Source organism: Passer montanus, unplaced genomic scaffold (genome assembly GCF_014805655.1).
Source record: "Passer montanus isolate IOZ18808 unplaced genomic scaffold, ASM1480565v1 scaffold54, whole genome shotgun sequence".
NCBI classification, from domain to species: domain Eukaryota; kingdom Metazoa; phylum Chordata; class Aves; order Passeriformes; family Passeridae; genus Passer; species Passer montanus.
The window spans coordinates 3,220,258-3,232,794 of NW_024370374.1; the positions used below are offsets into that span (position 1 = coordinate 3,220,258).

Below are 12,537 nucleotides of genomic sequence, written 5' to 3' on the forward strand. Positions count from 1 at the left end.
TCTTTTCTGAGGCTTCTCAGACAGAATAGGAGAAAAATCCTAGCAAAGGATTTTCATAAAAATGTCATGGTGACATGTCCCCAGGCACTAATTCCTGTACATGTACCTCATCAGATACTTAATCATGCACTTTTCTCCACTCTGATGCTGTAGATCTTTTTAGATTGCTGGTTTGGGTGGCCTAAGAGCCAGTTGTTCAGTTCAGATTGACTCAGGCACATCACCTTGACACCTCGGGGGCAGGAAGCTGGAGCAAGGACAGAAGGACAGCTTCATCTTTTGCCCGGCTCGGGTAAGGAGACGCTGTCCTTCAGCACCACTTTTCTGCACATCCCTGCTCAGGCCTCTAGCGGCTGGAAAGGGAATGGATCAGCTCTCAGGGCTTTTAAAGGCTGTTTTGCCCTTGTTAAGTCAATGAAACTGACTACACACAGCAAGCTGGGTTTGGTCAGTGCTGTTCACTGTGCTTTCATGGTGAGTATTGCTTCATTTTGGAACTCCCGTGCCCTGCCTTCTTACAGCCCACAGCACCACACCTAGGGACCAGCTAAACAAGCCACGTGGACAGCCATACTGGGGTGAGAAACACATTCTAACCAAAGAAATGTGAGATAACTAGGTAAATTAACAAATTCCTGACACGACCACCTCACAGAACTATCTGCCAAGTCAGGGTTTATGGGTAACATGTTGCCTGCTAGACCCTCCGAGACTGGCTGCAGCTGCAAAAAATAAAACCGTTCAGATTGAGGCCAATGGGAAGATGCTGCCTGCAGCATAATTGCTCAGGGTTGTTGCACATTGGCTGGCGAAGGTTGCGGACTGCTGCTCTGTGTAATCGAGCAGGTTCCCGACAACACTGGAAGGCTGTTGTGTAATATCAGTTCAAGCAAAACAGGTAGAAATAAACAGACTTTTTTTTTTTTTTCATCTTTAGGTAGAGGTGATAAATTTTTACTGAGCACACCATGTTTTAAAATCACTTCCAAACAGATGCCAGGTATTCTTATTGCCTGGGGCTGATTAAAAAAAAAAGAAGCAGGTAGCTTCTGAAAGAAATCTGAAAAGCTGTTATCCAAGTGGCGGAGGTTAAAGTCTCCATATGCATTTCAAGTAGTTTCGTATCCAAAGCGAGCACTGATTTAAGCAGACAGCTTTGGAATCATGACCTGACATACAAATACATGACTGATCCTATAGTAAATGAAAATTACAGAAAATCACAGGTGTCTGTCCTAAAATTACTGCTTATATGAACAAAGTAATTAAATCTGCCTATATGAACCAAACAATTAAATTTGCCTACTTTTAAAGAAACCCTATCAAACATAGCATGAATCACTCCAATTTGAATATTTTAAGCAGTGAAAAGCCAGAATGGCTGCAAATAGCTTTGGATACAAGCAAACTGAATGATGGAAAATTCCTTATTCATTTATTGTGACAGCACATCTTTTTCCTCCCCTGAGTATTTTTTTATTTAGTTTTACTTGTTTTCTCCAGGCCTCCAGCATATCCAAGGATTTGTCAGGAAGTTGCACTCTGAGTGTTACTTCAGGCTGCTAAATTACAGAAAAGAGTGTCATTAGACTGCCCTGTGCTGAACGGACTGATTTATTTCAGAGAATAACAAAGCAATGAACACTGTGCTGTGATGACTTGCTGATCTAACAGCAAGGCTTCCCAGTACTGCACACGTTTATCAACTTCTGTCTTAATTCACTAAATTTCTCCCCATAAATTGCTCTCTCAGGTTCTCCCTGAGCAACCTCAACTTGATGATGTAAAAATAAATATAATAAGCTCCTGCTCTAAACTGCAATTTGCCCTTCCCTTGCACCCAGAGACAAATCCTCAATCTTTTCTGGTTCTGTGCAGCTAGAGCTCAGCTTCCTTAAGTTAAAGTTTTTAAGTAAGAGTGTGGAAGCCATAACGCTGACAAGCACACAGACCCCAACGCAGTGTCCATCCTGTCAGACCCGCACATCTGCTACAGGCACGCCAGGAACACTCTCCTTAGCTCGTGGCACACGGAACCGGGCAGTTGCGTTGAACCGCCCTCCGGTTCAACCGAGCGGCGAGGCGCCGGGCCGCTGCACCCCGAGCGCCGGGAGGGAGCGGCGGGGCAGCCGCGGGCGCTGCAGCAGCGGCGCGCAGGCCTCTCCCCGCGGCTCCCGGCCGCCCGGGGATGCTCGGGGGAGCTCGCCCTCCTCCCGCAGCCGGGGCCGGAGGGAGGCCGCCGGTGCCCGCGCCCCCGAGGGCGGCGGCCGTACCTGAGTCGCTGAGGCGGGGCCGGGCTCTGTCCCGCAGGTAGTAGATGAAATCCCGGCAGTTCTCGTTCTCCACCGCCCCGACGGAGCACAGCTCGGCCAGCAGCTGCAGCGCTTTCTGGCAGATCTCGTCCTCCCTGTCGCCGGGCATCGCCCCGCAGCATCCTCGGGAGCGGAGCGGAGCCCTGCGGTCAGGCGCCGCGCCGCTGCCCGCCGCCCCTCCGGCTGGCCTGTTCGCTACCCGGAACGCGCGCCCTCGCAGCCGGCAGGGGAAAGTGTCAGAGACCGGTGCTCATTCAGCGGATTCATAGTGACGGGCTAAAAAGAGTTAAAGCGCGGCTGGGAAAGCTCGGGCACCTGAGAGCCAGCCGGAGGGGAGGGCAGGAGAGCCTTGGCGGGGGAGGAGGGGGCTGAGGAGATGTCTGCCATTAGGCATGTTTATCCTGGCAAGTGGGAGATTCGTAAGGTGCTGCTTCGCTTTCTGGGTTTGTAGGCTGGGAGGCTGGTGGGTGTCATGAGGGGAAAAGCTGAGAACTGGCTGCTCCATTTAACTTCATTTTTTTCCCTCTCTCTCTCCCTTTTATAATACTTCAGGAAAATATCAAAGGCCACGGTAAGCTCAGGAAGTTCAGACTGGTGTAGATGTTCAGCCTCCTGTTATCAGCAGGCTGATAACTGTTCTAGAAATAGCATCATCTTCTAGTAGAAGCTTTTTTCTTCTTAAAGAAAAAGGTATATCATCGAAATGAGATGCATTTTGGGAAAGGAGAGGGTATTAAGAAAAGTTGTTTACTGATATAACTTGCCTCCTAGTGCTTTGGCAACATTGCTTATGTCTGAAAGGCATTCCCCCCTCCAACCCCCCCTTTTAAATAGAAAAATTATATCTGTAAAACGTGATTGTATAAGCCAGGCATAATTCCACCAGTAATCAGGCGACTCACTCAGGCTGGCTTGTCGTTATTAATAATTACTAATAGCTAATAAAATAGTGTGTAGCTGTCACAGTTTGTTACCATTGTAATCATATTTTTGAGGGCCAGAGATTTTGGTGACATCAGTATATGTTTTCACATCTAACCATGTGAAACTCTCTGCTAGTGTCAATAAATGCCACACAAATACTCATCTTGGTGCTGGAAAAACCAGTGTCATTTCTTTGCTTCTCTAAGCTGCAGGGAGAAAGACAATTGGTAAGAGGTACTGTCAGTCAGAGCCCTTCCTCTGAAAGTAAGCATCAGGCTCCAGCAGTCCTGCTGCTTAACCTACTGCAGTGAGGAAGGGGCAAATTTTAAAGAACTTCATAGACCTAGAGGCACCAGAATGTCTTTTATGGAAAAACAGGTTCAAGAGGGCTATCAGATTATTAATATGCATGTAAACTCTCAAAGCTATCAAAGACAGAGATATCTGTAAAGTTCAAAGCCCAGTGATCGTGTGTGACCAGAGTTTGAATTACTGAATACAATTTGCCTATAATTTGTATATTATTTTACATATTTTTTGGCTCTATTTTGGTAGTTTGGCACTGACCATGATGGCTGTGCTGTTGTGTAGCTTGACCTCTCTCCAGGACAGACAAATATATCAACTGCAAAGTGATGTTAATGCCAGAGTGTGGTTTTTATCCTGTGGGACCACAAGGCCATTGCTAGCTTGGGATTCGGGCTTGCTGCAGAGTGAGCTCTGGACAGTCTGGTGATCAAGCAGTAATTTCTTTGTCCTTCTCCTTTAACAGAAATCTTGCTTCATTTTTTTGAGTAGCAGCAATTTGAAGGTGCTGAGATGTTTGCAATACAGGTGCTTGGAGATGGAAATTTTTCAGTCTGGTGGAGGAGAGAAACTATTTGGACATCACTGCTTGTAAACAAAGGCATCTATTCTCCAAAGCCCTGAGCTCTGAGTGCACTGTGAGAGCAAATGCCCCCGTCTCTGGAGATAACAGCACTAAATGTAATCAGCTGTGTCTCAAAGCAAGTGCAGCATTTCCTTCCTGATCTCACCTCTGAGAAGCAGCTCATATCTGCCATTTTGTTATCATTGATTGCATGTTTGTCTTCTTGCAGGCACTCCCGGTTTGCTCCTGTGTCAGCAGCAGATTTCCCCAGTTGAGGAGACCATGTTACATTTGAGATCCCTAATGAGTGCTGCACTAATTAACTTTGGTCCTAGAAGGTCACTGAATGATGCAGTGGGATGCTCTTATTAACCTTATCCTGACAGTCACAATCTCTACTGACACAGTAAGTCTATTTTTTTTTCTGTTTAGCTCAAGCTGCTCTCACACAACACAGTGTACTCAGAAGTCAGAAAAAAAATCCCCAAGCCTGCTACACACAGAGTCAGAATAAGTTTAACTGTTTGACCTACAACAGTTCTGTCATCATCAATTGACACATTCGTCTTTCTTTTCTTGAAATAAAGCCTTTCCCCAGTGTTCTGGCAGCAGCACAAGGATTGCTGGCAATGAAGTCACCTTCAAAGCTGAGGCATTTGTGAAACAAATGCATTTCTGGAAGCAAGTAAGGCAGCTTGCATCAGAATTTTTGTTATGGCTAAGCTGCAACCAGAACTTATCAAGTCTTTGTTTTGAGTATTTGTAATTGCTTGACTTATATTTGCCCATTTGGGCACAGCTCATGATGGGAGTACCTTTTTCTTTAAAAAAAAGGAGGAAGGGAGGCCGGGGGTATTTCGGGAAATCAAGAAAACACGTAGAACAACTAAGTCACTAATGGAATACAGCAAGTCAGACTTTTTTTCATGCCGAGAAATCAAAGTTTGTGAATCTGTAGTTAAACAGGAGGACAAAATGACTGAAAACAAGAAGAACGTTGCTGTGGTTAAAGGAGGCCATTTCACCAAAGGCAGTCACCTGTAGTCCAGGCTGGAGAAGGGAAATGCCATGGTAGGCTGAAGGATTGACACATCTTTCAAAAATGTTTCTGCTATTGGCCGTGCCAGACTTTCTGCCTCACTCTCCCTCTTATATACAGTCACCCTTCTATTCATAATGGGTATGCCTTCTGCTGCTGCTGCTGAAAAGTAGAAAAAGCTTAGGTAAACATACAAGAGAAGGGAAATCTGAGTAACTACAACTGGGTTTTTTTTTAAGATGATGTTTTCTGAGCAGCGTCTTTCTTGAGATGAGTTAGTTATTCTTCACAGAAGGTTTTAGGAATGCTTTTAAGGGGAGGTTAGTTATAAAACAGGGGTATGTCCCCATCTGGGCTTTCCCTCATCATTGACTTTTAGAGGTCATATGGAAACAGGTTGGTGTTAACTAAAGGGAAGGTGGTAACATCACTTTGATGATGTTAATGTGAAAAAATAGCTGTCCTTGAGTATAATGGAGTCATTTGAAGATTTTGAGATCAGAATTACATACTCTGATGAAAGAAGGAATAGTAGTGTATTTTCCTTATGGTTTTTATAAAATCTTGGGGCTTTTTGTTTGAACTCATTTCTTGATGATTGACATGTGCTCAGATTTTTAAAACATAATGCATAAACACAGTGTTAAATGCTAGCATAGTACTGATCTTTGTATTTTCCTCTGCAGGAGGCCTGTGAGCTGTTCCCATGTCAGAACGAGTAAAATGTCATTTTGGGGTTTTCTGAATGATGGTAGGGAGCTTTCTCACAGCAGGTCCTGAAGGAAGAGCAAAGTGTCCCTCCTGAGCAGAGGAAAAGTGTGTCAAGTGTCTGAGATGCCATCAAGTGTCACTAGAAGCTGTGCTGTACCAGAGGATTGGGAGTGTACATCTGACAGCCAGTGCCCTGGTACAGCTCAGCTACGTTCTACAGAGTGAGCTGAAGGGGTGTGGATAAAGAATGAGTGGGATTTTTTATGGTTCCTTTTTTTTTTTTTTCAGTTGTTCTTTTCCCCATGCCTCCATTAGACTAAACTTTACTGCCTAAGGAAAAGTTGCAAGCTCAAAGTAGGAGACGCTGCACAGAAGACTGTAAACAGCTCAGCATGAACACAAGCTCTTTGGTATGATGGACCACTTTCATGACCTCCTTATAACAGATTACCATTTTTTTTCTTGATCTTTATACCATTCACATTGTTAATAGAGAGTACCCTGGGTTCTGTAGCATGTCACATGCAATTTTAATCTATCTTAAGAAAGCTTCCTTAAAACTTGAGAAAGAGGGAGGAAAACACATCTCTTCTGATTTGCCTTCTAATTTGACAATCTCTTCCTTGACAGCTTTTGCGAACTCTACAGGGAGAACAAAAAGAAGTGTACTGAATAATTCAGTCTTGAGGAGAGTGAATTGAGCTTGAGGAGAATTGTTGAATTCCCAAGTCTGTGGTTTGTGGTTTTTGTCATCGACTGCTCACATGGATTGAAAATCTTGTCTCTGCAGTCAGTGGTTTTTATCTCCTCTTTGGATTCTGCAGTTTTATCTGGCTTTCGATCCCTGATCACCAGCTCTCTGTTCTTGCAAATAAACACAAAAGAACCATTGAAGGACCTTTCTGCTTCCAAGGGGAGCCACAGAAAGCCTGCTACACTAATAAATCAGAATTTAACTTTGGACCTGAATGTTGTAGATAGTCCAATGAAAGTTGATGGAGTCATCATGCTAAATGTGAGGCACTCTTCCTACTGTCCTCCCCTCACATGCTGGAATATCCAAATTCTCAAGGAAGGTGAAAGTTTGATATCAGAAAAGAACCTGCTGAAAATGGGGTCTCTTAACTCACCCTAAAATTTGTTATTTATATTAACATGCTGATGGGAGCCAGACAATAACAATAGGAGCTGGTCCTGCATGTTATGCATTGGCAGCCAATAAGTGAAAAACCCCAAGTTAATATCATTTGAGAATTTGTAGATGCATAAAATAGAGAGCCCATTTTCTGCAAGGTGGAATGATGATGCAATACCTGTCACTGAAAGTAGTTTGCCCAGAAAAATGTTATAATTGTGAGAGTCTAGCCAGTATTCAGGACTCTATATAAAACCTGAACCATGCTCATCATTTCTTGAAGCCACTAAACATGGTAAATGTTATTACCTCTAAAGGATTTTTTTCCCTGCTTCAATAAGCAGAATCATCTGCAGAAAAAAAAATAAAAATATATATATAGTCTGAAAATTGTTATCACACTGTCAGTAGAACACTTATTTAATTAACTCTTATTGACAATCTCACTGAGTGGTATAGTCCATATAAGTAAATATCTGAGCTCAGTCATAATGTGGACTGCAGGAAGGCTCTGCTAATGTATTTCCATTCAGCTGCTTGCAGCTACAAATTAACATTTCCTAACCAAAAGAAAGAAATAAAAATGTTTGGTGGTTTTGTGATGGATTTGTAAGACAATGCTTTTTTTGTGATGGATTTGTAAGACAAAGGAAGTAACTTTCAGTGAGGAGGATATGGTCTCTTATCCTTGAACTTTAAGAGATAACAGAACCTTAACCTAAAAAAAGAAAAAAAAAAAAACCAAATCAAAGCCCAAACCAAATTCTTAATACCCAATTAAAAAACCCTCAGTTTTGATTCATGGTAAATTAATGCTTTGTAACTTACAGTTATCACTAGTGTTTCTGTAGTCATGGACTTCTTTGAAAGACAGCTAAATCTAGAAAACTTTTTAAATTAAGTGACAGGTCAGATGGGATCTGCTTGCAAGTGAAACAAATCCACAAGTCTCCTTGTGGAGGGACGAAAATTTTTATTCCTTTTAGCTCTATCTTTAGTTCTGATTAACATATAATCAAATAAACTGGAGTCCATCCAGAAGGCAGTTTTGGTTAAAAATAGTCAGATAACTGCATCAAGAATATGCTTTCTGCAAGGTACTCCTGAGGTAGGAAATGCAGAAATGGTGTCTGTTCTGGGCTAAAAATCCCTTTTTCCACAAGCAGGAATTCAAATCAGAGTTGTAGCACATGCATGCACACTGTTTCAAGTGCCAGAACACTTCTGGTTTTAGTTAAAGGGAACAACCCATGTCCCTAAAGGCAGGTGCTTCCCAGTGTGAGTCAGGGCTGCCCCTGGAGAGGTCCTGGAATGCTGGTGTGAGGATTCTGAGGCAGAATCCTGTCCTCAAATCTCTGGCTAAAGATGAAAAACTTACCTTGAAAGTGCCTAGCTTTTGTAACATCTGACTTGGGCACAGCCTTGTTGCTGGGCAAGGGAGTGACAGGAACAACAAATCCCCAGGGGAAGGAGGAAAGGAAGGAATCCCATGGAGCAATAACAAATCCCTGTTCTCCAGGTGAAGGGGGAGAGGAAGGAATCCCAGTGGAGCAATAACAAATCCCTGTTCTCCAGGTGAAGGGGGTGAGGAAGGAATCCCATGGAGCAATAACAAATCCCTGTTCTCCAGGTGAAGGGGGAGAGGAAGGAATCCCATGGAGCAATAACAAATCCCTGTTCTCCAGGTGAAGGGGGAGAGGAAGGAATCCCAGTGGAGCAATAACAAATCCCTGTTCTCCAGGTGAAGGGGGAGAGGAAGGAATCCCAGTGGAGCAATAACAAATCCCTGTTCTCCAGGTGAAGGGGGAGAGGAAGGAATCCCAGTGGAGCAATAACAAATCCCTGTTCTCCAGGTGAAGGGGGAGAGGAAGGAATCCCAGTGGAACAGGGTGCTTTGGCCACACTGTAGCTCGTGGTATCTCAGTGCAATGTGTGCCAACCTCCTGTTCCTGTGCAGCCTCAGGACCCAGTGCTGGGCATCAATCTGCACAGAACAGGGAGAGTTTTATGGGATCTTGGGTATCTCTCTTCCCAACAGATTAGCAAACAACTCCTCTACCCTATTGCATTTGAAATACTGGGGGAATAAAAGAGCTGTGCTGCTGTGTGAGATACTTTTGAGGGAGAACCAGGTAAGCTGTTTCTTTGGCAGAGGGATAATTAAACTTGTGACTGAGTCCCATGTATAAATGAGTTTTTTCAACAAAATATAAACACTTCCATCAGCAGAATTGTGTTTTTTAGAAATGTATCTCTTTGTGATGCTGAGGCAAAAGACACTGCAGTTTGCTTTATTTGTTATAATAATTATAACCTATACCTTAGAATTTTTTTCTTCTACCCTGTGATCATCTCCCTGAATAGCTAGAAGCTATTTTTCCTTCTCTGAGGATGTTCTGATGAAGCTGATGCTGTGTGGTAGGTCCCGGCCACCTGCTTTACTTGGTCATGTGAATGTTTTCCTGAGTCATACTCCCAAAATACATTGTTGCCTAAATCTAGGGAAAACTGACAATCCGTAGCAGTTGAACTTTCATATTACAGCAGAATTTATGTTAAAAATAAATTGTCACAAATGATTACTTTCTGGAATACATGAGTTGCTTGCTAAGAACCTGGGTAAGCACCTAGTTCTCTGTGTGAGAAGGGTTTCTCTTGCCATTAATTACTCCAGGAACTAAAGTCCACACCAAAACAGTAGATAGGAGATTGAGATTAATGTTCCCTGCTTTTCTGGTTAAATATTGAAGCTGTCACAGAAATGTTCTCCAGCCTATGTCAGCTGCTGTTAGCTTTCAGAGCTCATTCTTCTTTAGGCACTGAGATTTTCAGCTTTTTTCAACACAGGAATATCTCTGCAGCCAGAAGGGTTAAGGTTGCTTTAGCAAGGCAGAGGGCACAGGCCATCTATAAGTTGTTCTGTGAGCCAGAGCCTGTGGGAAAACAATATTTTGTGTGATGAAATGACTCCTGGCCTCACCTTTTCCTATGTGATCTGTGCAAGGTGCTGTTTTACTGAAATCCTGCTGTTTTGGCTACTATGACTTTAGATTTTAACCCTTCTGGAACAGTGCCTGGCTTTGGGAGAGGATTCTAAACGGTGTTCCAGGTGGAGCCCACCTTTCAGTCTGAAGGAAAGAGGGGAAATGTAAAGCATGTGCTGGTCCCAGTATTGCCTGGGGCTGTCGCTGCAGTGGTGTTTGAGTGGGTTGATGCCAGCAATCTCCCTGGTCAGTAACAGAGCTAGTTTGAATTTTGCTGAGGTGTGTGCCTGACTCCATGGACTGCGTGTGAAAGTCAGTGGCCTCTTTCCCCCATATTAGAAAATAGAAGGTGAAGAATGCATAATCCACCCTGTACTTGTGCTGGCTGGAGCAGGGTTTGGAACACAAACTAGGCTCATGGGGAAAAACAAACAGAGTGAGTTGACAATGTGAAGCTATTGCAAAAAGAGACAAATGTGACTCTGCAGTTTATCGTGAGGAATATTGCATGAAAGACATAATTGTTCTGATTTGAAATTGCTGATGCTTCATCTAACACAAGTTTTGCATACTGCAATTTCAGATATAGACGAGTTGGAGAGTCCAGAAAAAAGAAAAAAAATGTAATCTTACAAAACAATCATTTGTAAGCACTTCCTGTGAGGAAAAAGCTAAAAAGAAATAGGTTTTATAAGCTTTTCTAAAAGAAAATGATGTTATGACTGTGGAAAAAATTGTTGGTTTTGTAGCCAGGTTTTCTGGCTTCTTCAAATAGAAATTGAGTATGATAACAAAAAATGGGGCAAATATAGTCAACACAACATATAGGAAAGTAAATGCAGTTTTCTATGCAATAGAAGGTGATCTAACCAGAATAAAAAATTAATTTAAGTGAGAATACATTTGTGTTTCAAATGAAAATCATGCCAAAGCATTTTACATTGATGTCTTAAAAGTGGTTTAGTTTAGTATTAGTAAAAATGTATTATGATTTAAAATATTTTTCTTGAGTGAATAAGCATGCCTTTGCAGTTGCTGTTGAATGTGTATTAAGTTAAGAGAAAACATAAAAGGTTGTCTTAATTGTTCCAAATGCTGCCCATCTCAGGTCATTCAATATCCAGTGCAACTCCCACCAAATTCCTTGTGAAGACTGTGGTGACTTTTTCCACACTGTAAAACAGCCTTTACTCCCAAAGTTGGGTAAAATCAAAGTGATCTGTGATGGTGCCTGTGTTTGGGGTATTTCAGTACATGGCAGCATCAGTTCTGAGATTTGTTTGTCTGTGTGGGGCCTGGGGATTTTAGTTCCAGGTGGATCTCATCTTGTCCTCCGCATCTTAAGTTTCCGCTGTAAATTGTGGGCTCACTTCAGCACTGCAGTGTTGCACAGAACCAAGGGATTCGAAGATGAAACCTTTACAGTTCTTTCTTCTGAATCACACAGTGGACTTCACTTTTCACACTTTCTCTTTTTGCACTTTTACTCCAAAACTGCAAAATGATTAAACCAGACAGGTATGTCTACTTCTCAGTATATATTTTATCAAAGTACAGATGTGAGCAAACTAAGGAATGTGTGATATGATTTTTTATTTGTAGTTCTCCTCACTGAACTGTCAGTGGTGACTTCGGTTTCTCTACGTTACATAACAAAGATGTTATTGGTAATAACTTTGCTCTTCCTTGGTAGACATGCCAAATATCAAGGTTACAGGAATTTAATCTCATTATTGATAGCAACTAGACATTTTTAAGATATCAATCAAAAAGATCTTTGAGCTTTTTGTTCTGTCCAACAACTTTATACTCAGGAAACAAGGAGAAATTATAATAAAATATGGTCACCCTGTTTTTTTCAAATGCTCATCTGCCTCTCACAGGAGATTTTAACCTTTGATCAAAGTATCTAAAAGTACACAGTAAAGACCTTGATAATTAACAAGTCGAGATTTACACTCAGTTATGTCTCACAACATAAGTCATATTCATGTGAATGTAGAAACAGTTTCTTCTGAGTGGATTTTCTGCTTTTCACATTGAAACTAACATTGATTAATAAATTTTAATAAACTTACTGTAGCCTTACGTAATCAGAGTGTAATTTATTTTTCTGACCTGAAAGTTATATTTACAGTTTGTATCTGAATTTAAACTTCCCTTTTTTTCATTATCGTGCAACTAGAGATGAATGAGAAATATCTTTACGATTATTTGAAATTTGGAGGACTTTTGTGATAGCTCCAGTTCTAGCATGGGCAGAAAACATGCTTTTTTTTAGAGTGTTTTGGACTTTTTTAGTTTTGCTGATAAAAGTGGAACTGTCTTCATTGAACCAAAGACTGTCATCTTGGGAATAGAGCACCCTGAAGCAAATGCCTGATGCCTCCTTCTACGTCAGTTTCCTCCTATTGCCGTATCTAGATGGGAGGAAGGAATAAATTTTTTAATTCTTTTCTCCTTGACTCTCTAAGAAAGTTTATTTTTCTTATTAGCATTCCTGAACCAAATGAACACCCTGGCATTTCCTTACAGGAACCTGTTCAGTCAAAGCCTTCCTG

The 12,537-nt window shown here is 42.0% G+C and overlaps 1 protein-coding gene and 1 long non-coding RNA gene across 6 annotated transcripts in view; one reads left to right on the plus strand and one right to left on the minus strand.

Annotated features, from left to right (window-relative positions):
* Positions 1–2,490, minus strand: part of SYT9 (synaptotagmin 9) — a 68,527-nt gene extending 66,037 nt beyond the window's left edge. For all 3 annotated transcript variants that reach the window (XR_005629363.1, XM_039725116.1, XM_039725115.1), the window contains exon 1: positions 2,274–2,490. Coding sequence is in view for 2 of the 3 variants with exons in the window: in XM_039725116.1 (XP_039581050.1) it covers positions 2,274–2,421 (148 nt within the window). In the remaining variant the exon portion in view is untranslated. The remainder of the gene's footprint in view (positions 1–2,273) is intronic.
* Positions 2,485–12,136, plus strand: LOC120509899. Of its 3 annotated transcripts, XR_005629365.1 has the most exons (5): positions 2,485–3,002; positions 4,009–4,223; positions 4,337–4,513; positions 6,146–6,267; positions 6,488–12,136. It is a non-coding gene; the product is annotated as an uncharacterized LOC120509899 (long non-coding RNA). The 3 variants fall into 3 exon arrangements; XR_005629364.1 differs by having other exon boundaries at positions 4,009–4,513; XR_005629366.1 differs by lacking the exon at positions 4,009–4,223.
* The last annotated feature ends 401 nt before the right edge of the window (positions 12,137–12,537 follow it).